The 23,616-nt window shown below is 43.5% G+C and overlaps 1 protein-coding gene across 3 annotated transcripts in view; it reads right to left on the reverse strand.

Moving 5' to 3' along the window:
* Positions 1 to 23,616, reverse strand: part of RALGPS1 (Ral GEF with PH domain and SH3 binding motif 1) — a 185,570-nt gene that overhangs the window by 8,160 nt on the left and 153,794 nt on the right. For 2 of the 3 annotated variants that reach the window (XM_063144540.1, XM_063144541.1), the window contains 4 exons: positions 10,607 to 10,733; positions 9,632 to 9,783; positions 8,075 to 8,126; positions 2,204 to 2,284 (listed from right to left, as the gene is read on the reverse strand). In XM_063144540.1, coding sequence (XP_063000610.1) covers positions 2,204 to 2,284; positions 8,075 to 8,126; positions 9,632 to 9,783; positions 10,607 to 10,733 — 412 coding nt within the window. The remainder of the gene's footprint in view (positions 1 to 2,203; positions 2,285 to 8,074; positions 8,127 to 9,631; positions 9,784 to 10,606; positions 10,734 to 23,616) is intronic. The other variant, XM_063144542.1, reaches the window with a different exon arrangement.

The raw sequence follows: 23,616 nt of genomic DNA on the forward strand, positions 1-23,616 counted from the left end.
GAATCAGGTTTTTGTATCACAGAAATATCCTTTCTATTTTTATCAGGGAAGATTTTCTGTTACTTGAGTAAAAGAGTGCAGTTTTTACTCTAATGCTGTCACCATCTGCTAGATTCCAGTGCCTGAGTCAAATGGGACCACGTCAGAAGGGAAAGACCACTGACCACAATACATACTGGGACTAGGAGGAATTGGTTCTCCTTAATTGGGTCTCCAGGACATATGCTCTTGCCAAATGCCTGGACTTCTCCTTTCCTACATGACCCCCCTCCCCACAAACACCTCTTGGACCCAGGAATAAAAATGGTGGTGAACCAAAACTGCCATGAGACAGAAGATGGCTTGTGTGACAGCGTACAGCCCTTCCCCTGTGTCCACGACCTTCTGAACTTTGCAACTAAGAATCTAGTGCCGACATTTGCTTTCCCCCCTCCTTCCTCCCAATCCCCTTTCCTTTGGTGTCATGTTCTTTAGATTGTAAGCCTGTGGGCAGGGGCTGTCTTAAGAATTATTTTGTGAGCGCCCTTTTTGGCTAAAGGGTGTGATAAAAGTGCTATAATAAGTAAAAAAATAAAGACTTCCTTCACCAAGCTCTGCTCCTGAGGGTGAAACCTGACTTAAATGTTTTCAGGTTCAGGGCCTCCACTTCAGTTGCTACCTGGCTGTTAAAATACTGATCCTAGCCAACTCATTGCTCTGTGCCTTTGTCAGCAACCATGTCCAGGACTGTGTGAGACCTTTGCTCCTAGCTGGATAGTCTCCCCATCTCCCTTTCAAACCCACAGCTCCAGGCAACCCAGCTTCTATGTTTGTGGGAATTATAACTGCAAAAAGAAGAAAACATTTTGTGGTGTCTCAAAGATATCCAAAGCCCACTTGCCAAAATGCTGTAGTATAATTCTGCATGACAAGAGAGAAACGCCACATTTCATACTTGAAATAACTCTTAGAACTAAATAGACAGCATAAAGGATACTGGATTATCAAAGATAGTAGCCTAACCAATGCAGGGAATATATAAATGATAACATTTTTTTATTATTCAGCAAGGTACAAAGATGGAATGAGATAAAGGGAGGCAAAAGAAAGATTGAAATGGAAAATGTGGTTGAGGGCAAGATCATTTAGAAAGTGAAGCATCTTTACTTCTCCACAGGCTCACACATGTGCTCACATTGCCTCTACCAGAGGTCTTCTCAAAGCCTCCACCAAAAAGCAACCCTAACAAAAGAATTCAGTTATTATGAAGAGGAAAAGAAGAAGCTACCTTATATGAGAAGATGTGCTGTGTAGAACTATTTCTTCTAACTAACCTTAAACGGGTCAAAAAGACTACAAGATCATTTTTATCCATTTACTGTTTATTTTCATGCCCCACCCACATTTTTGCGCTTTGTACAAATTGCAGCCCAATTTGGGAAGAACACCAGTAAGACTACTAGTGCTAAGTTGTTTCATCACCCTGAAAGAGTAAGTGTTTGGGCTACTCTTTGTTAAGAGGGTGTGCACTGTGAGAGCAGCAACCTGGGTTGTGGTGATGAGATTGGAAACGGATGAATTGGTCTGAGAGCCAGCTTAATCAATTACATAGTAAGATAACGAATGTAATTAAAGTTGAGCATAAGGAAAATAGTGCTTCTGGAATAAAGGGAACCCAATCCTCCTTTTTTTTTTTAACAGGACTTGGTATTATACACCTGTTCCACAGCTCAAACAGGAACCCTCAGCTTCTGTCCTCTGTGCTGGGGGCATAAATATCAATAGTTTTTATCCACCTGCTTTTAAAAGGCTGTAGTGTATGTTTGCATATGTCTTATTTTACTTAAATCACATGCTTAGATCCCTCCCATTGGAATCAACGGGGCTTTAAAAGCATTTCACTTTGGCTAGGTGGTGCGCCCTTAATTACCTTGCGCTTCTCAGCGTGATATGAAGACGAATAGCCAACACTTAGGTGAAGCATGTTTATATGTAGCACGGCATGTAAACATGGCCAATCATCCTTCTGTGGTGTGGAGGTGAAAAGCATATGAGCAAGCATCTAGTAACTCTTACTAGCAGAACCTTTGGCGCAGATGGAAGGGGTGGGGGAATGGCAATGCTGTTGGAAATAAGCCTTTTAAATTAGCAATAGGAAAAGCAGGTGGAAAGGAAGAATGAACACCACAGTCTAGGGAGAGACAGACCCGCCACCTAATTGTACCTGTAGACACAGCTCCGACTTCTGGGAGAATTCCGAATTGGTACCCGCCAGTTGGGCCCCAGCGTGGCATACAACCGACCCCTGTTTATAAATTTACATGTGAGTTCTTTTCTCATAGTGCAGATACTGTGGTCACATCCAACAAAACAAAACATACACGATAACGTGGGACACACACATTGCATTTGACGCACCCAACAGGTGAGAGGTATCGTTAGTACAGATCCGCTGCACATGAAACAATGCTTATTTTAACACCAATGGGCAAAGCATTTAAGGGCAAGAATTCGGTGTTTAGAAGGAACGAAGAACAGATCTTTGTGAAGCTGCTTCTATCTCTCTGACTACAATGCTCTTCCTTTTATTTCTGGGGTTTATAGATATTTTGAAGAGTTTCATTGGGGATAAGAAGAGTTTTTAGGAAAGCAATATTTGCTCAATTGTTGCTCAATGCAAGTATGAGAAGAATCTTCTGGGGGGAGGGATTAAGGCATTATCAGAAGAATATCCCTAAACGCTTAGAACCAATCGACTGTAGAACATATGAAGCAACAATGAAGAAGTAGAATCATAGAATAGTAGAGTTGGAATGGGCCTATAAGGCCATCGAGTCCAACCCCCTGCTCAGTGCAAGAATCCACCCTAAAGCATCCCTGACAGATGGTTGTCCAGCTGCCTCTTGAATGCCTCTAGTGTGGGAGAGCCTACAACCTCTCTAGGTAAGTGGTTCCATTGTCGTACTGCTCTAACAGTCAGGAAGTTTTTCCTGACGTCCAGCCGGAATCTGGCTTCCACAAAATGACTTGGGAGGGGACCACTTGTACTTGGATTTAGAATGTTTGATTCTTGTTCTTTGTTTTTTTCATGGATCTATGGATCGCAATAAAGAAGTATATCTAGGCTCCTAGGACTGTTTGAAGGCTTGAAAAGGCACTTGAAATTTCATCATCTTTTTCTTCCCTCTTTGCTGTAGGAAGAACTTTTTTCTTGTCTTTGGTCTTGACTAACACTCTGTCTAGGGCTTCACCAAAGAACATAGCACCAGGAAAACATATGCCTCACAACCAATATTGAGAACTTGTCTCCACATCCCATACATACAGCCAGATATCTTGCCTGATCACAGTACTGTAAGTCAGAGCTTTGGAGTGAAGCTATAGGGCATCTAGAAAAGAATCTGCCCAGAATGTGGCCACCAGAGACATCTTTGATTACTGCAGACATAGCAAGATTGGCTGATGACAGGGTGTTTTTTTTTTAGCTCAGAAGTAGGTGGTTCTATCAAATAATGAAGATTCTTTGACAATAGGGAGTGTAACTTCAGCTCTGGCCCAGCTGCAAGGTACGGCATCACATCACACCCATAATTTAGTCACCCAGATTGTGGGAACTAAATGCGAGGATTCTGAGGAGGTCAAACCAAAGGGAGAAGCGGCTACACCCTTGCAGTATTTCCTGCATTTACAGGCCAAAGGTTCGGGTAGGGACAGTCCTCAGAAAAACGGAATTAGCAGGATTTTCTGTCTCTGTAGTTTGACAGTGATAATGTAGTTCTCTTGCCTTTTTACGTATCAGGGAAGCTGCAAAGTGTGCAGAACTTTAACTCAGAGCCTGGGAAAGAACTCTGCAGGGAAGAGTCAGTGTAAGGGCATCTCGAGCTGCTGTTACTCATGTCCTTCACTCCTTAAAGTGCCAACTGAAATCACTGATTTAGCAGGAGGTGTCCATGCTTACATCTCCTATTTCCAGATGTTGGGTGCCATCTGAGATAAAGAAGAATCAAAACTCTTGATGCCAAGACACATCCGTGAAGGGATGCTTAGGTTCCGCGAGGCCTGCGTCTGAGGGTACTAGAGGCCAATGCAGAACAACAGGAATTTCTGCTAGAACAATCTGAGACAGATGGGCTCAGATACCTCTTATAATGCTTTTACTTAGATCTGCCCTGGTAGCAATGTTTGCCCTTATGCGTCTTGAGATTTCTTATGGGGAGAGTGACAACAGGATTTGCAGTGATGAAGAGACCCCCTCACTCTTTTTATGATGCCTTGCTAGGATAGCACCTTTGACTTCTAGACCCTTAACCAAATCCAGAAATGATGTGTTTGTGTCTCTTAAATGAAGGAAAAGCAGAAGAGAGTCAGAAGAGGCCTCTCCAGAAACAGCTCTGATTTCCCATTCTAAAGAATCCACCCTCTGGGCACCTGAGCTATCTGAATTAACTTCCACTGTATTTTCTTCAAGCCCCCCACCTCCTCCTCCATGTTGCCTGATCCTGGCCAGAAAAGAGGACAGCTGCACCTCCTCAGTCCCGCTGCACGGCTGCTGGACCTTAGAAAGAGAAGCAACCAGATAGGAGCCTTTAGTATCTCCGGTCTAAACACCACCACACCTGCCCAGCCATGAGGAAAAGACAGAGTGGAGGAGCCTTCTCTGTGTGCCTTGGGTCTGGTGCCAAAAGATGTGGCCTCAAGCTCCTAGCCTCACCAGCCCAGAGGAAAAGCAGGAATTAGGAGAAATACACATGCAGTCGCTGTTCCCTGATTCTCAATGCAGCAGCCGTGAGAAGAAACAACCCCGTCTGTCTGACTGGGGAGGAGGCAGAGTGAGGAGTAGAGAGGCTGGCATGAAGATTGTGGCGGACGCTGCTGTAATAGAGCCAGGGCTCACGGATGCAGTACCAACACTGTTTTTATTAGCAGGAACACGGACATTGCTTTTTGTTAGCAGGGGCACTGGCACACGCAGCCGAATTCCCTCTTCCCTCTGAATTTAGCTGCAATCTTCACAGTAGCTGGCGGGAAAGCCAAAACTTCAGTCTGCTGTGATGATCCATATCAATAAACCAGTTCTAGCAGTTTTCATCTCTTTTGTAAAGCCAATGGACCTTAATTACCCATTCGAGGCCAAGTCATTGAGGCCCTGGAGTCCCAGAGGTGCCACTGCTAACTGAAGTAGGCCAGAAGGGGCGAGGGGCAGACAATGGCGTGAGAGGGACCCACGAAAATCCGTGAGTGCCCAGTAATGTGCGTGCAATAAAACGCTTGTCTGATGGAGCTCTTTGTGATTCACATGAAAAGCTCTAAACTGAGTAACACACAATTATTTTTTGTCCTAGTGCATCCTCCCACCCCTGCTGTGGCCTCCGGCATTGGTCATATCCAGCCAGAAAATAAGAAAAAAACAGCATAGTATTTTTTAAAGAGGATACAAAATGCAGTAAACAGAAAGAATGTGTACCTAGTATACATGAAACAAGATGGTGACCATAATCAACTGCTTGCAATATCATAAGGTGGAGAACCCAGAGTGTTTTCTCTTGTTTTGCATAAATAAAGTGTATTAAGATAAAAGGGACAGAACTGAGTCTCAGCAAAAGACGGAACTGCAATCGCTGCCATGTCCAACGTCAATGGGACCTGCCAACCTGGAGGCACCGTCTTTCCCTTTCAAAACATGGACGAGTGGCAATATTCTGCTGGGAAGCCTATGCTGCTTTCTTTTGCAATGCTATCTGTTACAGTGACCTTCAATATGTAACCTTTTAAGTTACACTGAACTCTTCATTAAGTAGTTAACAATGAGCAAGGAAAGTCACTGGAAGCATCCGCCATTTCATAGAGGTCATCATTATGGCGGTGCGGTAGAGAGGAAGTTTGGTAAGCGGTCATAAGGCATTCAGACATTGTAAAACTAAGTAAATATTCCATTTCTGTCACCCTGTACTTGTGAAGGGCAACATTCTGAAGAGGAGGGCCCCTGGATCCATGGAGGCGCTCCACACAGTCCTGAACACCAATTTTCCAGCATTCTGGATCACGTGGTGGACCTTGCCTTTTATAATGCCTGACTAGGGCTATGGGGACATCCTCTTTTTAATATAGTGCCTGGTGATTTTAGGCATAATAAATAAATCTCCCCCTGCAAAAAACATGAAAAAGCTGTCGCCAGCCTTTTGGTGGAGGGGTAACTGTCTGCAGAAAAGAAAAGTTGAGATGATTGGGCCAGGAGAAGATGCCAGAATCTCAGTGTCACACGTTTTACTGGTCACCTGTCAAACTTTGTTTTATTACTCTTGAGAAGCTCAACCCAAGAGAGCAGATAATTTAAGGTATTTTATGACAGCGCAGTTTTTCTGAATAATTTCTAACGTACTTTTGACTACACCTTTTCCAGTGTGAAAGGACTGCTTTTATGCATCCTCAAAGCTCTGTTATTGGATAATTTTGTAGCTGAGGCATTAGAATTGTGGGCCTTTTCAAGGTCAGACGTTGAACTGAGGTGTGCCAAGGCTGAGTTGATTGATGGATTAAAGTTGACCCAAGATATCCTGTACTAGACACCCGCAGAAACGTATACTTAACTATTCAAGATGGTGGAACTTAATTTATTTAATGAGAATGCTGATGTGTAAAATAAATGACATCTTTCCAACTGGTTTTTCTAGTACACAAACAAGTTAAGGCTTAGAAAGATATTTAAGGCTGCTCTGATTAATTGGTCAGAAGAACCTGGGAGGTTTCAGGGGGAAAAAGAATCCAGTATGAGAAATGAATCTAGAGTTAGTGAGGAACACTCAAAAAGGGCACGCCTGGAACCCAAATCCTCTTGTGGCTATTTAAAGAGGCTGTGATAAGCAAACAGTTTAGGTGTATGGATTCTGGCTGATGACAAAAGACCAGTAGCAATGAAACCAAACGAGATATCATGCTCTCGGTTGAGCTTTATTTTAAAGCTCGATGGTACTAGAAGATATAAATGCACTGCTGGGCATTTGTGAACACAAGAAATATACTTTCAATAAGTGTAAGAAGCACAGAATGTAGGGCCGATACACAAGAACTCACAAATGGAATATTTGGAGTGAGTGAGCTTAAACCCATTCTCATTTCTAAACCTCAGAGGTTGCATTATGTTAATTCCCCCCCCCCCCGGCATTTCTCTGTATGACTTGAACAATTATTTAAAGCAGCAACTAGTGATTAAGTCCGGTGGGCAACATGTGGGCTTCGAGTGGACTTTCCTGGCCTTTATTGTGGCCCCATCTTTTTCCCCGTTGTGGTGCTGCAGCAGCAAATTCAGCAGTGGGGGCAGGAGTGCAGCCCCAGGGCAGTCTGATGGGGGAAGTTGCCTACTCCTAGTTAGGGATGTATGAGAATTTTGCCTTTTCTTGTAAATCATGCAAATTCAAACGCGGATACATGGACATTGAAAATGTTCATCAATTGCCGAACACTTGCTTACATTCAATTTGCGCATTTACTAAAAATTTACACATATTTCATAATTTGTGCAAATTTCCCCCCATAGACGGAATCAGCCCCACTTTAGACTATGGAGTAAATTTAGGAAATTTGTGCAAATCAAAAGGGGGAAAGTTGCATGAATTTCACATTCGATTTGTGCAAAGTGAGCAGCGATCACAAATGCAAACGGGAGTTACGTACGAGATGAGTGGTGAGCCAATGTTCGGGGAATCCTGGCAATCTCAAACATTGCTCATTTGCCCATTCCTACCCCTGATTTCAGTAACTGAAACCTGGCTACTGAAGACTTCAATGATGATATATAAATTGCAGTAAAATGCACTGACAGTCTTTATACCGGGGTGGGCAAGTTGGGGACCTCCAGATATTTTAACTGTTCCTGTAAGCTGCCTTGAGTGCCAGTTTTTGGCAGAAAGGCAGGGTACAAATCAAATTAAAAAAAGAAACATTTTAGCCTGCAACTCCCATCATCCCTCACCACTAGGTATGCTGGCTAGAGCTGATGGGAGTTGTAAGCTAAAGCATCTGGAGGGCCATAAGTTGCCCATTTCTGCTTTATATCATCAATCCGAGTTCACCATTCATTGTTAAAGAAGACACTCACCTTTCAAGCCCTGAAGAAGGCTCCTCACTAAATTCTGAGCTTTCACTGCTTCCTACAAAACAAAAGGACACAGAGATGATAACAGGTCCAGAAAAGCTAGATATAAAATCAGTCCATGCCCCTTACGAAACTTGTCAGAGTACACCGTGGAAGCCAGATTTAAATGCGTGCAAAGTGATATTAGAAGTTGGTTCTGTGTTCCCACCTGAGGGAGATGTTGCCCTGACCAACACAGAGTTGCAGTCTTCTATGTATAAAATATCTTAAAAAATTGTGCTCCAGTTATTATTATCTTCACTCAGCTGCACAGAGAATTAAGTTGTCCTTGTGTAGTGCCTTCTGATTAACTCAACAACTTCTGTGTTTGAACATAATCACGCCAGCCAAAGACAAAGGACAGACAACAAAAGGATGACTGATTTTCCTTTAATCAAGACACAGAATAGGTAACATGAAGCAAGCGACAGTTTGGTGCCATGACAAATCAGCCTGCACCCTCTGCTTCTACTCATCGTCCCTCTCATTATGGGATCAGGGCTCTGAAGAACCAGTAATTGCCCTTAAATTTACTTGAAGAGAATTTAGAATTGCAAATGTAACAGTTCAGTGCGTTTACTTTCTCAAACTTTTGTGTCTTTTGTTCAGGTGCTCGGTTAAAGCGACAGATGAAACCCAATTTCCCAAAGGCTAAATTACTCTCCAGCTTGGTCTCCATTGCTAGGAACGGCTCAGCGTGACAATGATCTGTGATGGCTGATCAGGTGGTATATGAAGATGGTACTTTTCCACATTCAGGTTATTAAATGACAATCACAGTGCATCATGCATCTGATGAAGTAGTTTCTTGCAAACAGAAGCTCATGCCTTAGTACATCAACCTCTAACTCTGAGAAGTTTGTCTTTTCAGCTGCTGTAAGGTTACTATTCTGGAAGAGTGGTCACACTTTCTTCTCTCATGGTGTTGGCCATTAAACATCTCTCAAAAGAGCGGTTTCTTTCCTAACAGCCTTGTCGGCTGAAAATTTATCTGCAGCCAAACCTAAGTTTTATGCTGAATTTGGGGGAATACATTTCCCTCTTCCTAAGGAGATCGCTCATATAAGTGGCTTGGGCTCTCCTGTCTTCTAAACGGTGCGCTCCTCACATCATGATATTTCAAAACTTTCTCGAATTTTCACTAGTGTTTCTCCATTTTACAACAGTGCTGACAGAACTCACAGGAGAAGAATCATCATACCGTGATCGAATACTCCCCCATTTCACAGCTGCCATATTCTAGCAAGACACTTCCAGTTTACCAGTTGGTAGGAGGTTAATTATCAGCAAGTGCGTTTCACAGAAACAAGCCACAAGGAAGGTGAGTTGCGTAAGGTGTCTAGACAAGCAAAAACCGGATCTTAGATATTTTCACAGTATTCCTTTCTATCCAAATGACCTCCTCCTGATACCGAATTAACTTTCCCTGATCCTGCATTTCTAGTAAGCCTCTCAAAGCAGAAGAGACACACAAGCAGAGAATCCAGCAAGACTCTTATATCCGAACCATTGAATACTTACCTATGGAAATACCATTGGTGAAAACAGAGCTTAATGTGTGGTTTCTGACAGGACTGTGGGACTCTAGCACACTGTCATCCAGCAGGTGGCGCGGTTTCTCTGTTGGGAACGTTGCGCTTTTACTTTCAACTACACTGAACTGACACATCATACTGGAGAATTGGAAAGGGGGAAAAAGAAAGCAAAAGGTTCTTATGTAATCTGATAACATCCATTCAACTCCCGTTTCTTTCCCCTCACACGGACACTGCCTCACTGTATGATGATCGTAAACGTCAGCGAGTCCTTAAATGGAAGGTAGCTCTATGGGGTCTTTCATACGCTCCGTCTCTCAGAACTAGGCTGCCTGGTGATCTATACGTGAGCTGGGTTTCTAGCAGCTGGCATAATGAAATTGGTCTTAGCTTAATACAGATGGGGACTTTGGAGTTTTCACGTTCTTCCTCTGATGCGTCTACAAATGTTGCTTGGTTAGAGTGTTGCAGACCATGAGACTCAATAGTCCTGAATTCCGATCCAAGGGAATTCAATAGGTTGCTACCGCACAAGTAATATATCTTCTGACTATTTTAACCCCTCCACTTCTAACATTAAGTAGAATGCAAGAACTCTCGTCTGAAGAGCTGATGCCAGCTACTGTGTGGAAATCTCCCAAATGGTTCTGTCCAACATATTTCAGCACGCATAGGTGAGGCAGAGCCGCCACCTCCTTGGGCCTACTGGGCACTAAACCAAAAGGACGTTTCGTCTGGCGATATACGCCCAAGACCCGCAGGGGTTGGAGGCAAGAGTGGCACCGGAGGCAGGAAGGGAAAGAGAAGGCCAGGAGTTCTGAGGCAGGCATTTTACTAGGGATGGAGGTCACTCCCGTGAGGCCAACAAAGAAGGATGCTGCAGGTTTCAGTGAATTGCTGGATTAAAACGTAGGTGACGCCTGAATAAATTGTAAGGTCTGATGCAGATCGGAACACCCACTTGTTTCCCAGGCTGTGACTCTTCCTGTGTCGTGGGACAGGAGGAGTTGGCAGGCTGGCTGCCACCGAGGCATCAGGACAGGTGGGCCTCCTGCTGAACCTCACAGCTGCTGACACCTCTGACGGACCTACAAAATAGACACCAATTAATGCTAAGCTAAACCGGAGGAAAGACCCTGCCAGGGGTCAGTCGCGTTGTTCCTAGAAGAGCCGAAAAGCCTCGTAACAACAGATGGATATTATCTGGAGGAGGAAGGCAGGCCGCCTCTGCTGAAAGAGGGTTGTCACCGCTCTCAGATGGCAGGTGCTTCCCCAAACACTGTGTCCTGCCTACTGGAATTACACCATCCGTTCCTATTAAGGATCTAACCAATTAAACCCAAATAGCAATCTGTTTCAAAAACGGTTCCTGCACACTGTTTTGATGACACCCACCCCCACCCCCTACACACACAGATTCTTGGCTATCCTGTGACAGAGACTTGCCAAAGGCAGAGCACGGAGAGCCAGAATGATACTTCGGGTGTAATTGTTAATGTCTGAGAGAAACATATGCTTCGAGTTTGGTTTGCAACCCTACTCGCCTGTAAACAGTTTTGTTTTCAGTACAGACTCGTAGCACGAGTTTCTAAGGGGAATGTGAGGCCGGTTCATGTAAATAAGAGCCAGGCAGATGTCAACTCTGGAGCACTGAGAGAGTCTTGATAGGATATGGACAGGGTGGTGCAGGCATGTTTCAGAACAGTTTCTTTGCTTCAGCTCAATTACAGTGAGGAAAAGGGCAGGCAACACCTTTAGAACAGATTCAAATATCTACCAAGAGGACCTGGCTGCCAACAGGTAAAAGTCTGTTAGATCAGATGTGTGGCTTGTATCTTATGTTTGGTCTTCATCCTGGAGTTCTAGTAATGTGGCAGGATGGCATGGGATTCTAGTAGAAACGTCCTCATCTCATAACCACAGCTTTAGCTAGATTATCGATGAAGGCACGTCCTGTCAACATGGATCATAAACAGAAGGAGGAAGGACAGATGTTTGAGACATGAAGAACTGGCTTTGGGACCTAGAGTGGAGGGGGATAAAACCCCTGGGACGTCTCTCATGCCACAGTCATTCGTGAGCAAGACAAAAGGAAGTCTGTTGTCTTATGGTTTTGATCCCTCTCATGTACACAGAAATACATGTGACTAAGGAGCTTCTTTATGTCTGCTGTGCTGTACCAATAAGTGTGTAAGGCAACGTGTGAGTCACTTTGGCATTATGTTGCTTCTGAGAAGGCCTTCTATTAAAAGGTCAAATACATTTCCAAAAAACGCATCTCTGCTCATTCCTTGATCACGGGTGTAACCAAACCACACACTGGAGGTTGGCCTTTGTGTGTGTGTGTGTGTGTGTGTGTGCAGGGCTTTGGGAATTGCCAGTGCTTCTTCTCAAAGCACCGTTGGTCCAGTCCTGCCCACCTACCCCTGCAGAGAATGAATCAGCCATGAGCAGACCGAGATCCTTGTGCAATATAAGCCCTTGGAGGAACTACTTACTTGCCATAATATTACCAACAACACATGCTGATTTTACTGTGGAAGTTGGTTAGTCAAGAGAGCTTCCACATCATCCTAAAAGCTTTAAAAGGACTTCGATATTAAATGTGGTGTCGGCGTATTAGAGATACTGCAACTTAGTTCACCGATTTTGTGAAGGAATATGAATTCATACTACAACTTAGCTGTGATGGCGGATGTTGGCTACTGAGGAAAGAAAGGATAATCTATCAAAAGATGAGTGGTGGGTCAATACTGAGTCACCAGACCATGCTTTATTCTGTAGATAAAGGGCTTGATTAGAATTATACTGGCCATAACAAAGGAGAGTTTTTCCTCAAACAAAATCTGAGAAGGACTTCAGTATTATTGCTATGTCTTACCTAAGAGTAATGGCACATGGCTAATGGTATATGTGCATAAGCAGAAATGACAGAATGAAGGAGACCTTCAGAAGCTACTAAGATCTAAATCTATGTTACCAGCTTCGCCGAGCAAACAGTAGACATCCCAAAACAGTTATGTTATTAATTTTCTACAATGTAATGAAGACTGTGCTCAGGTCACGTTCTTCCTGGCATTTTTATTCTATGACCACAGAGGAAAATATAAAATATGTTAAATGTTTGAGTATTGCATTGGCTCCCATGTGATTCAGAAAAAGCAGAAGAAAAATAATCCAAACCAGGCCCAGGGTTAAGGAGTCGGCCAGGCTGAGCAGCAGCTCACAAGGGCCCATCCCTGCTGACCCGCCACTTGCCACGGCCCCATCTTCTGGAGAGATGCGCCTGCAGGAGAAATTGGCTGGCCCAGCTCTTCAGAGAGCTGGCCAGGCCCAAATGCCTGGCTCTGATGGGGTCCTTCCCTAGAGGCAGGCATTGTGGAGATGGGAAAGGTGTCCTATGAGATGAGGCAATCTCCCAGGACACCTCTCCTCAGGAGCAGTTGCTTGCCATCCGGAGTTGCTGCCTGTTTAGCCACAGCTAAGGGGAAACAGTCAGCTGCTCCAGAGGAGCTGCTCCAGGTGATGTCTCCACAATGCCTGGCTCTGAGGAAGGACCCCATCAGAGCCAGGTATTTAGTGACAGCCAGCAGTGAGTGGAGGGGATTGACAGCAGTGGCACAGGTGAGTAGAGGGGGGAGGGGCAGGGGAGCAAGTGGCCGCATGGGTAAATGGAAGGGACTAGTGGGGGGGGGGCAAGAAGGAGGGGTCGGAGGCCTTTAGTGCCACCATGTTCGAGGACACCCAGAAGTCTAGTGTTAGCCCTGCCCGAAACCAAAAATCCAAAGCACCAAATGGACAAAACAGGACTTTAAGTCTAAGCCGGTGTAACCTCCGGGGGCATCTGAATCAACACCCGTATGTTTTCAATATAGACCAGGGATCGGTGAGAAGCTGGTTTCCATTTCTTTATTCGTGGTATTTTGTTTTTGAAAAGAATTTATCCAATTTGCTTCTCCTTGGACTCACTTGAATGCAACCTGCAGTACGAAGGCCATATTTTTTTTGAGCTTGCACTGCACTTCAGACTTGCGGGGCGGGGTGGTGGTGGTGGTGGTGGAAGGGTTTGGTAAATGTGTGCATTTGAAAAATGTGCACAAATACACTTTAGTCAATGGGAGAAAAATGTATTCATTTAAAAAATGTGTACAGCTGATAAGTACATTTGGAAAAGCGTGCACAAATATACGTAGGGATTTTTTTTTGTGGGGAACGTCCCCCCCCTCCATCTCAACCAGAATCGGAACGAGCTTCAAAATGGAAATTAGAGAACCCCAATTAGATCATGTTTTCCTGAACCCTCCATCCCTAGGGTAGACCAGCTGCTGGTTAGGCCAATGCAAACCCCATGCTGACCCACACGAAAGTAGTAGTGTAGCCAAACCCTTACTGTTGTATAAGAGGTTAGAGAGTATAATTTGTTGCTTTACTCATTGTCCCTTTGAAACATGTTTGTTCTTTTTCTTCTAAATTAAAATGCTCTTTCTTTTCTTTTTGCAGTCCTTATGAGAAATTAATCATCTTCTTGGTTGAACAAATCTGTTGCTCAACCACAGCAGGAAATTTCTCAGTTGAAAAATAAACCTTATTAAGGCGTTGTGTAATCTCTGCATTCATCCTCATCTTTGTTGCTTCTCTTTGGAACTAGCCTTGTTTATAAATGTTTCCGCCTCTAAATAGATTTATTCCTGGTTGCTGCATAAGGAGATGGGAGGCAGGGGCCATTCTCAGAGTTTTTACACTGGGCTCGTCCATCAACTGTCACCAGGCAGCAACCATTCCATCAACTGTGCTGAAAGACCAGCTTCATTCAGCTCTTCCTCTTCCGAATTTGTTTATCTTTCAGGAATTGGTGTCTGAGAGTGCCTTTCTCTTCTTGTTGTGAGGATGGGGCCCTATCACCCTGGTGTGAATTCTGAATCGGACTTGGAGGATGAAGGAGGAGAAGACCAGCCAAGGCAGGAAGCGGGGGAGGAAATTCTCAGAGATCAGAGATAGTCTTCCCCCTTCCACCCTGGGAACTTTGTCTTTCCTGGAGCGGGAGAAAGCATCGGAATTGACAGATCCCACAGGGTCAAGCAGGCACAGTTGAGAGGAGGTGGGAGGCGGTCCACTAGACTAGCCACACCGCAGAAGTTGCAGCTTGAAGACCCTCCCTGAACGAGGGATACGTTAAAAGCCTGTCGGGTCCAGAGGGAAACCATTCTTTTAGTTGATAGGCAACTGCCTTGCTTTGTTAGGCTAACAAAGCTTAGAGAATAGCTCCTTGGCATTCGCACTCCGTTCAGGTGTGTAGAGGTATCTATTGACTGAATAAAGGATCCGTGGATTGCACAGCAGACCTCCATATTGTCTCACATCTTGATGAGAGGTCTTGGAATCAAGACATCATCACCCCACATTCCTTCAGTGTTATGTCTCTGAGATTGTATGCAAGTGGTTCTGGGAGCCGTTACAGCTGAAGAGCAGCAAATACTTTAAATAAATAAGTAGAGATCAAGTAGTTTTGGCTTCCTATTCCCACTAAATGATGTCATCTGCTACCAAATACCCCTCCTATTTATTCGTCCCCCACCCTGTTCAGTTCCTACGTCATACCATTGCTATTCACATTCTTACAGTTCCCAATGGAACAAAGGGCACCTAAGCATGATTTTCCAATCACTTGGCACCGAACGAAGCAAGATTGGTTTTCATTATTCCACCACATTACTGTCAAGACAACGCTAACATACACACGAAAATAATGTACAAAAGGCATTAAAACATCATTACAAGCTGTTTCTATCAGGGAACTCGAGAGAAGCCCAGCAGAAGCTGACGAGTGCTGTTTAGAAAGCTGTGGCAGGAACATTTGGAAAAGTTGACCACGTAGCTTTAAGATCCCAAAGGATCTCACTGTTTTTTCCTTTGCATAATTTTTCCATGAATAATCATTGAAGTGCTATAAACGAATGGCAACTTATGCAATCCTTTATTAGAACATTAAGCCTCCAGTGAAAGGTTTCAGTTCACTAATGTTGTACTAACAAAACAGGAGCTAACAGATCTTGCACGGATAAAAAACTAAACGGAGTTACAGATCTCATAGTTGGGGCTGAGTAATGAAGAGAACAAATTTTTAGGATTTTTTTTTTGGGGGGGGTGCACAAAAATGCTATCAATAGTATATTGGATGCAAGTCTACATAGCCTTTTAAAAATTTGGCTAGATACCTACCGTACGTACGTAATTGCTAATGAAACCATAACTCTGTGGCCTGGTTAAGAACCATCCACCAAACAGAGATTTCAGAAAACTAGTGAAGAAATCTCTCAAACAGAAGGAAAATGTAAGCATTTTGTAAAGCGGGTTAAACCTTTAGCTCTGGGCTATTGTAAAAGCATAGATTTCTTCCTTGCAGTGTTTTGTAAAGTGCCCGCAAAAGCCTGTTAAACATGTACAGCCTGCAGAAAGCCTGAAACTTACATCTGCCTTGCAGAGACCAACCAGGGGACCAAAAAGAATTAATGCATTTTGTCATTTATAACATCAAATCTGTCCTAACTAGGTAGAGCTGTGAAAGAGAAGGCAAACAAATGAAACAATGGAGGGAATCCGGAAGATACTTTTTAGGTTCTGCAGATGGCCAGCTCTCTGCAAGAACCAAACTACACATTACAGTGAAAATGTTTTTAACTAACGAGCTTATTAAAGCCACAATTATTTCTTAGGAAAATCAAGCAGGGTGGTTCCAAACTGGATGAGGAGTGTGGTGCATGGGAGGTGGGTGGGTTTTTTTTAAACACTTCCCCCCCCACATGTGCCGTTTTCCTATTGAAAACTGCCCCCTCCCCATTCCCAGGTCCTATTTGGATTCCATTCTGCTCCTCCTTAAAGAAGCATCTGCCACGGCACACAGAAGAGATGCACATTGGCCAACCAACTGCCTAAATTCTAAACCCCAAACTAGGGCCAGAGATTCAGCTAGCGATGTCTCTCTCCCCCCATATCCCCACTTGAGCTGGGCTGTGCAGCCCCCCGGCTGCTTTCCAAGATGGCAGCTGTGCACTGCTACTCCATCTCCTCTGAACAGAGAGAAAGGGCTTACTGGGTGGCACCTGCCCCCTGCTTGCCTCAGTTTAGAGGGAGGTTGAAGGGATTCCTGGCAACCCCACCTTCCTGCTTTCACCATCTGCCCCTTCCACTTATCCGCACTGCCATCCTCTGCTCCCCTGCCCCCCCCATCCCAGCTGTGGGGGAGGTCTAGTGGGCGATCCCTGCTGTCTAAAAGACATATGGTGGGGTGTGTGGAGAGAGATGAAGAAAAATAAAAATAAAATATCTAAAGCTGGTGAGCACAAAGCTGACCAAGACCATGTGTTACTGCGAGTAGACAGCTCAGGTCTGGGAAATGAGGACACCCCTTCTCTGGGAGGGATGAAGTCAGATGGTTGGCCCAGAGGAGGGCATCCCAGAAAATAATGAATCAAAACTTCTTATGGGAGTTCTGTGGGAAAAAGGAACACCTAGATAGTCGAACTACATTGGTGTTTTCCAGCCTTTTTGCGCAAGGAAGAATGCCCACAATAACTCATACTATCTTTGTGAACTTACTACTCTATGTCAAGTGTAGTTAGAACTTCCCCAATTTTACTTCTCTACAGGTGAAAAAATTGATAAAAGAATGTACACAACTTGGCCTGTATATGGGGTCTGTGAGTGGCTTGTGCTCCCAGGACCTCTGGCATGTGTCCCATGACATTCTGATCAGCAAACTAGTTAAAAGTGGGCTAGATGGAACAACGATTAGGTGGATCCACAGTTGGCTACAGAATTGGACTCAAAGAGTGCTGATCAATGGTACCTTCTCAAACTGGGGGGAGGTAACGAGTGGGGTACCGCTGGGCTCAGTCCTGGGCCCAGTGCCCTTCAACATTTTTATTAAAAACTGGATGAGGAGTGCAGAGAATGCTTATCAAACTTGCAGATGACAAAAAATTGGGTAGGGTAGCTAATGCCCTGGAAGACAGAAACAAACTTCAAATTGAACTTGATAGGTTGGAGCACTGGGCTGGAAACAACAGAATGGAATTTAAGAGGGATAAATACCAAGTTCTACATCTAGGAAAAAGAAACCAAATGCACCGTTACAAGATGGGAGATACTCGGCTCAGCAATACAAGCAAAAAGGATCTTGGAATTGTAGATCACAAGCTGAATATGAGCAGACAGTGTAATGTCAAAGATATTTTGCACTGCATTAATAGAAATATAGCTTCCAAATCACGTGAAGTACTGGTTCTCCTCTATTCAGCACTGGCTATTTAGGCCTCATCTTGAGTACTGTGTCCAGTTCTGGACACCACACTTCAAGAAGGATGCAGACGAGTTAGAGGGGGTCCAGAGGAGAGCAATGAGGATGATCAGGAATCTGGAAACAAAGCATATGAAGGGAAACTGAAAGAACTGGGAATGTTTAGCCTTCAGAAGAGAAGGCTGAGGGGAGACATGAGAACATTCTTCAAGGACTTGAAAGGTGGTCCCACAGAGGAGGGCCAGGATCTTTTCTCGATCATCCCACAGTGCAGGACACATAATAATGGGCTCAAGTTACAGTAAGCCAGATTCCGGCTGGACATCAGGAAAGATGTCCTGAATGTTAGAGCAGTACATCAGTGGAACCAATGACCTAGGGAGGTCATGGACTCTCCCACACTAGAGGCATTCAAGAGGCAGCTGGACAGCCATCTGCGCTGGTGGCCTTATAGGCCCCTCGCTCTTCCAGAACACTTGAGAACTACAAACTCAATCACTGCTTTTAAAACTCAGCTAAAAACTTTTCTTTTCCCTATAGCTTTTAAATATTGAGTTTGCTCTGACTCTATACTGTTAGCTTCACCCTACCCGGTGCCTGTTTACACTTCCCTGTGCCTGTTTGCATTCTCCTTCCCTCTTTATTGTTTACTACAACTTATTAGATTGTAAGCCTATGCGGCAGGGTCTTGCTATTTACTGTGTTATCTGTACAGCACCATGTACACTGATGGTGCTATATAAATAAATAAATAATAATAATCTACTATGCTATGATTCTATGATAAGAATGTAAGAATAGTTCTCCTGGGTCAGATCAAGGGTCTATCCAGGCCAGCATCCTGTTTCCCACAGTGGCCATCCAGATGCCCAACTGGGAAGCTTACAAGCAGGACATGGAGGCAACAGCCCTCTTCTTTTCCTCTCCCACGTAAGTTTGAAAAGTGTGTTTCTTCTCAAATCCTTAATTTCAAATAAATAGAACCTAAGGTTTGAAAGGTGAATGATAGCACAACAAAACCAGGCTATTTCCTTTTAAATTCCCCAAATAAATAAATAAATCATCATTAGTTTACAGAAAGCATTTCCTTTCCAATGTCAATGTCCTTCATGGTTTTGCTCCCAAAGGAAAATTTACTTTACCCAGCGGACAAATGGCAAAAAAGAACAAGGAATCACAGCCTGTTCTTGTGTCTTGAATGCATTTCAATATATCATCTTAAAGAATTTAACCTAATTTCATCTTTTTATGTTCTTCTAACAAACACCAAGAGGTACCTCACTGAACAAGTGTAAATTGATTAGGCCAAGTATCAGACAATATCATAATCCCATGGCTTTATCACATAAATTTCAAAAGCGATTTGCAACATCATCTATGTTTTAAAAGTTGCTTTTTGTTTTTGTCACCGTTGAGATTCTGCAGGACAGAAGTAACTGGAAACATGTATCTCTATTTCATTTCATTTTTATACTGTCCAATAGCCAAAGCTCTCTGGGCAGTTCACAGAATTTACAAACCCAAAATACAACATAATAAAAATATAAAATCAATAACATGCATGTTGCCTCAGAAGTATAACATGGTGGGTAGTATCAAAAGTCACTGAAAAACCAAGGAGAATCAACAGGGTCACACTCCCCATGTCTCATTTCCCACGTAAGCGACCGAGGCGGTTTTCAAGACAAAACCTAGCCAGAACCTGAACTGTAAATGGATTGAAGTAATCCGTGCTTTCACTGCCCCTGAATAAGCTTGAACATGGGCATGCAACAGTGTTTAATGGTTGTCCTCCATATATGCTCAAGCCAACCCTGTTTCATCGCTCTTGGGTCTGGTATATCCCATGGAGCCATATGAGATCTACTAAACAAGGGGGAATTGTGTCAATTACCTGGTTCATTTCTGCTTTTCACATATTGACCAGGGCTTCAACAAGAGATCCAGCCATAGGCCCTCCTCCCTCCCTCCCAAATCCCCTTTCCTTTTCTGTCACGTCTTTTAGATTGTAACCCTGTGGGCAGGGACTGTCAAGAAATACTTTTGTAAGCCACCGTGAGAGCCTTTTTTGGCTGAATGGCGGGATAAAATAAAACTCCCCCTGCCCTAAGATCCATAGCCTCTGGAGGCTGCCCTTTGCAGAGGCAAAAAGCTGCTTTAAGTCAAAACCTTAACAGGAGGTGATCTGACAATGACAAAGGGATCAATTCAAAATCCTCCCACAGGGCTGGCTGAAAACACCAAGTCTAGAGTGTTCCCTGCTAGATGTGCTAAACCAATGTCATGTTGGGATAGTCCCATGGTTGACATGGAGGCCATAAAATCCTGACCTGCTCCAGATAAGGCACCCTCAGGATGAATATTGATGTCTGCCAGAACCAGCGTTCTGGGGGACCTCAGCATCACATCTGAAACCACTTCCATTAGCTCAGGTAGGGAGACTAGTGGTGAGCAGAGTGGGTGGCACACCAGCAGAATCCCCAGTCTGTGCTGTTGGCATAACACAAGATGCAATCACTCCAGACTAGTAGTCAGATGGACTCCTGGCGAAAAGGAAATGATTCCTATAGAATGTGGTGGTGATAGTGTTGCTGCCACCACCAGTACGTAGTGCAAGGGAAGGGAAAGTTGGGATGTTGGCGGAATCCATTTGGGGTGGTGGCCAGATTTCCAAGCAACAGACATCCCTATGGGAAAGGCATCTTTCTTTCGCATTTATGTGACATGCAGAAGTGGCAGTGGTGAGGGTGTGTGTGCGTGTGTGTCACTTTCCCATTAGTATACAATATCAACATTCATATTTGTTAGCCTCTTCACTTGTTAAATGAAGATACATTTGAAGAATTCCGAATCAGCTTGTAAAAAGCAAAAATGTGAAAACGAAGTCAACATTATTATTTTTGGTAATGGTGAAGAAAAAATATCTGTCAACCCAGGAATGCAACAACAGGCTAAGGAATGTATCATTCCCCTTCTTCTTATCTAGATAATTTCATGCCGGCACATGGCTCAGTCCAATTAGTTGAGCACAATGAATGCTGTTAATGTCCCCTCAAATAAACACCGCCTAAGCAGGGGTAGTTTGAGCAGTGTTTGCCCTTGCGGTCTACTCTAATGTGGAGGAAAGGAAACTCAGACTCCCTGGTCCTTTTTAAAGCTGCTAAATGATACTATCCAAAAGATCAGGTATATGATATGGGGAATTACACACAAAAAGCCAAAAGCCCCTGCTGGCAGCGTTTAACCATTGCTACACTTTATTAATTTCTTTTAAAATCACGGTGTTTTATTACTTGCTTTTGTTACAATTACCTTTAAATCAATTTCTAACTTTTCTACTAATGGAGTTCTGTCACAGATCCCCACCCACCCCAAATAGACTGAATGATCTTATGGGTGGTACGAACGAACAATATGATATGAAGGATTACAGGATGCTTTTCATGTTGTAAGACAGAACAGAAACCGAGGGGTGGATTCTGAATGAATAATGCGTTTGTTTTGAAACACAGGGACTATTACGGCTTTCCTCAAGCAAATGGAAGTAAATTTGGATTATCATTTTAGTTGGCAGTCAATGTACGATCAGCCAATCCCATGTCATCTTGCTTCCCATGGGCAGGCATTTTTTGTGATAAGATACTATCCTAAAAGATGTTTGGTGCCACAGGAGCCATTGCACATTTTAGAGAATGAAGCAAAATGTGAAATCCAAACAAGACAGTATAGATGGCAAAAAAGCTATTGAAACCGATTTGTTTATCGAGTATTTGGAATTGCATCAATGGTTCTAAATAAGGCACCTTTTTTCAAAATTCTTTCCTGAAATTAACTGCAAATTTAAGGTTTTCTGTTAAGCAAGACTTCACCCCTGGAAGTACTTTAAGTGTGCATGATTTGGAAGTGTGCATGATCTGACCACTTTTCAAAACTCTGAACTCCATATTTATTACAGACTCATAAAATCTGTAGCAGTTGAGCTTTCAAGAATTGATCAGTACATTACTGAGAACGTTTCACATAAGGAAGGGAAAATCCATTGATTTATATTTGGGCAACTCTGTTCTGCCACTTTATAAAGCAATTGCTTTTTCAGTAAGGCCAACAATTTGTGAGCAGATAAAAAAATATATTCCAAAGCCCAAGGCAAAGAGAAGAAATCAAATGGGCTTTTGGCATTTGAGAGGAAGGGGAGGATTAGGAAGTCATACTGAAATGAAAAGGGCAAAGTGTATATAATATTGTCAGTTCCTGGGACAGGAGAGGAAGAGTTACAATGGTAGTTCTGTTGCTGTCTCGTTTGCAACTATTGGAAAAGAAGTTTCAAAGCCATGAGACCCAAACAAAGGACATTGAAGAGAATTAGGCACTTCTGGCTTACAGTAAATGATCGGCTACTCAAACATCCTGAACAAAAGCTATTTACTAGTAACCATGGCTACCCCTAAAACAAACTGCATAACTAAATGTCAAACTAATTGTTTACATGGAAAATGATGCTTTCCTTTGAATCCAAAATGAAGGACGTTCCATGCAGATTAGCTCACCAGTGTAGTACCCTGACCGGCCAAAGGCGTACAAATGTACAAACATCTTTATAACTTGTTCTCTTTTCAGATTCCCTCACCCCCTGGCCCTTTTAACTCTTAAATTTTAACAAAATGTATTCGTTGAAGCTCTTTCCTGGGCCAGACATATTGAGCATGACTGGGCCGATTTCCACCTCATTACAGCAATGTAATTCCTTTGACATGAGGGAATTGCTCTTCTGCATTCACAGTGGGGTAATGGAAGCGAGAATTCTCTTGTCTGGAAGTATTATGGGGCCTCAACAGTGATGTGGTTTCGCAGAGTTTAGCCTGAAGAAATCCAAGAAACAAAAGCATCTGTTTATGGCTGGAGCACTGCCTTGGAAAGAGCAGAACCTGTTCAACTGAGTTGCTCCCCACTCTAATATACCCTGTATGCAATGATAAGAGGCTGTAGATAATCATCCAGGGTCCACCCCAGAGGTGCTCTTGGAAGTTCTCCTGTCAAACACTGGACAGACCTAATAATCCAAACCGAGGAATGCTCTACAAACAGGTCTTTAAAATGGTCTGTTCTGGGCTGCCTTTCCCTGGTCAGTGTTTTTGTTCTGCAGGTCCATTGAGAATCTGTGCTGCCTTAGTAGCTGTGTTCATATATCTGAGCCTGAACAAAAGTTTGAGCTCATGTGAAGCTCCCCTTCCAAAGCAAGGAGAGGGAATAAACCAGCTTTTAGTTTCACTTTCCCTAATTCCCAGCTTGTGTATGAACCAGGAACTGTGGTTTAAAACAAAGACGCCAGCAAAATAATCCAGGGTTTATTTTCGGCTGTTGTTATTTTTTTGCAACTTGTTTTAAACCACACATCTTTGTTGGTATTTAACATGTCAGGCATCAGCAAATGTGAAACCAAGTGCTAGTTTATTCTTCCTCCTGGCTGTGTGGAAGAAGGAGAGGGGAAAGGGGAGTGTCTGAACCCACGTTTCCACACATCTCTTTTCTGCTCATGTACATAACACAAAACCCTGGCTGGTTGAAGCTTAAATCTCAAAATCTTAAAGCTACTGTCTTGTAATGTGTGTATTTAAAAAAAAAAGTATTTTAATGCATTCTATTTTGATTATGTACACCAAGAGTTATGTACACCA

Source organism: Elgaria multicarinata, chromosome 19 (assembly GCF_023053635.1).
Source record: "Elgaria multicarinata webbii isolate HBS135686 ecotype San Diego chromosome 19, rElgMul1.1.pri, whole genome shotgun sequence".
In the NCBI taxonomy this organism is placed as follows: domain Eukaryota; kingdom Metazoa; phylum Chordata; class Lepidosauria; order Squamata; family Anguidae; genus Elgaria; species Elgaria multicarinata.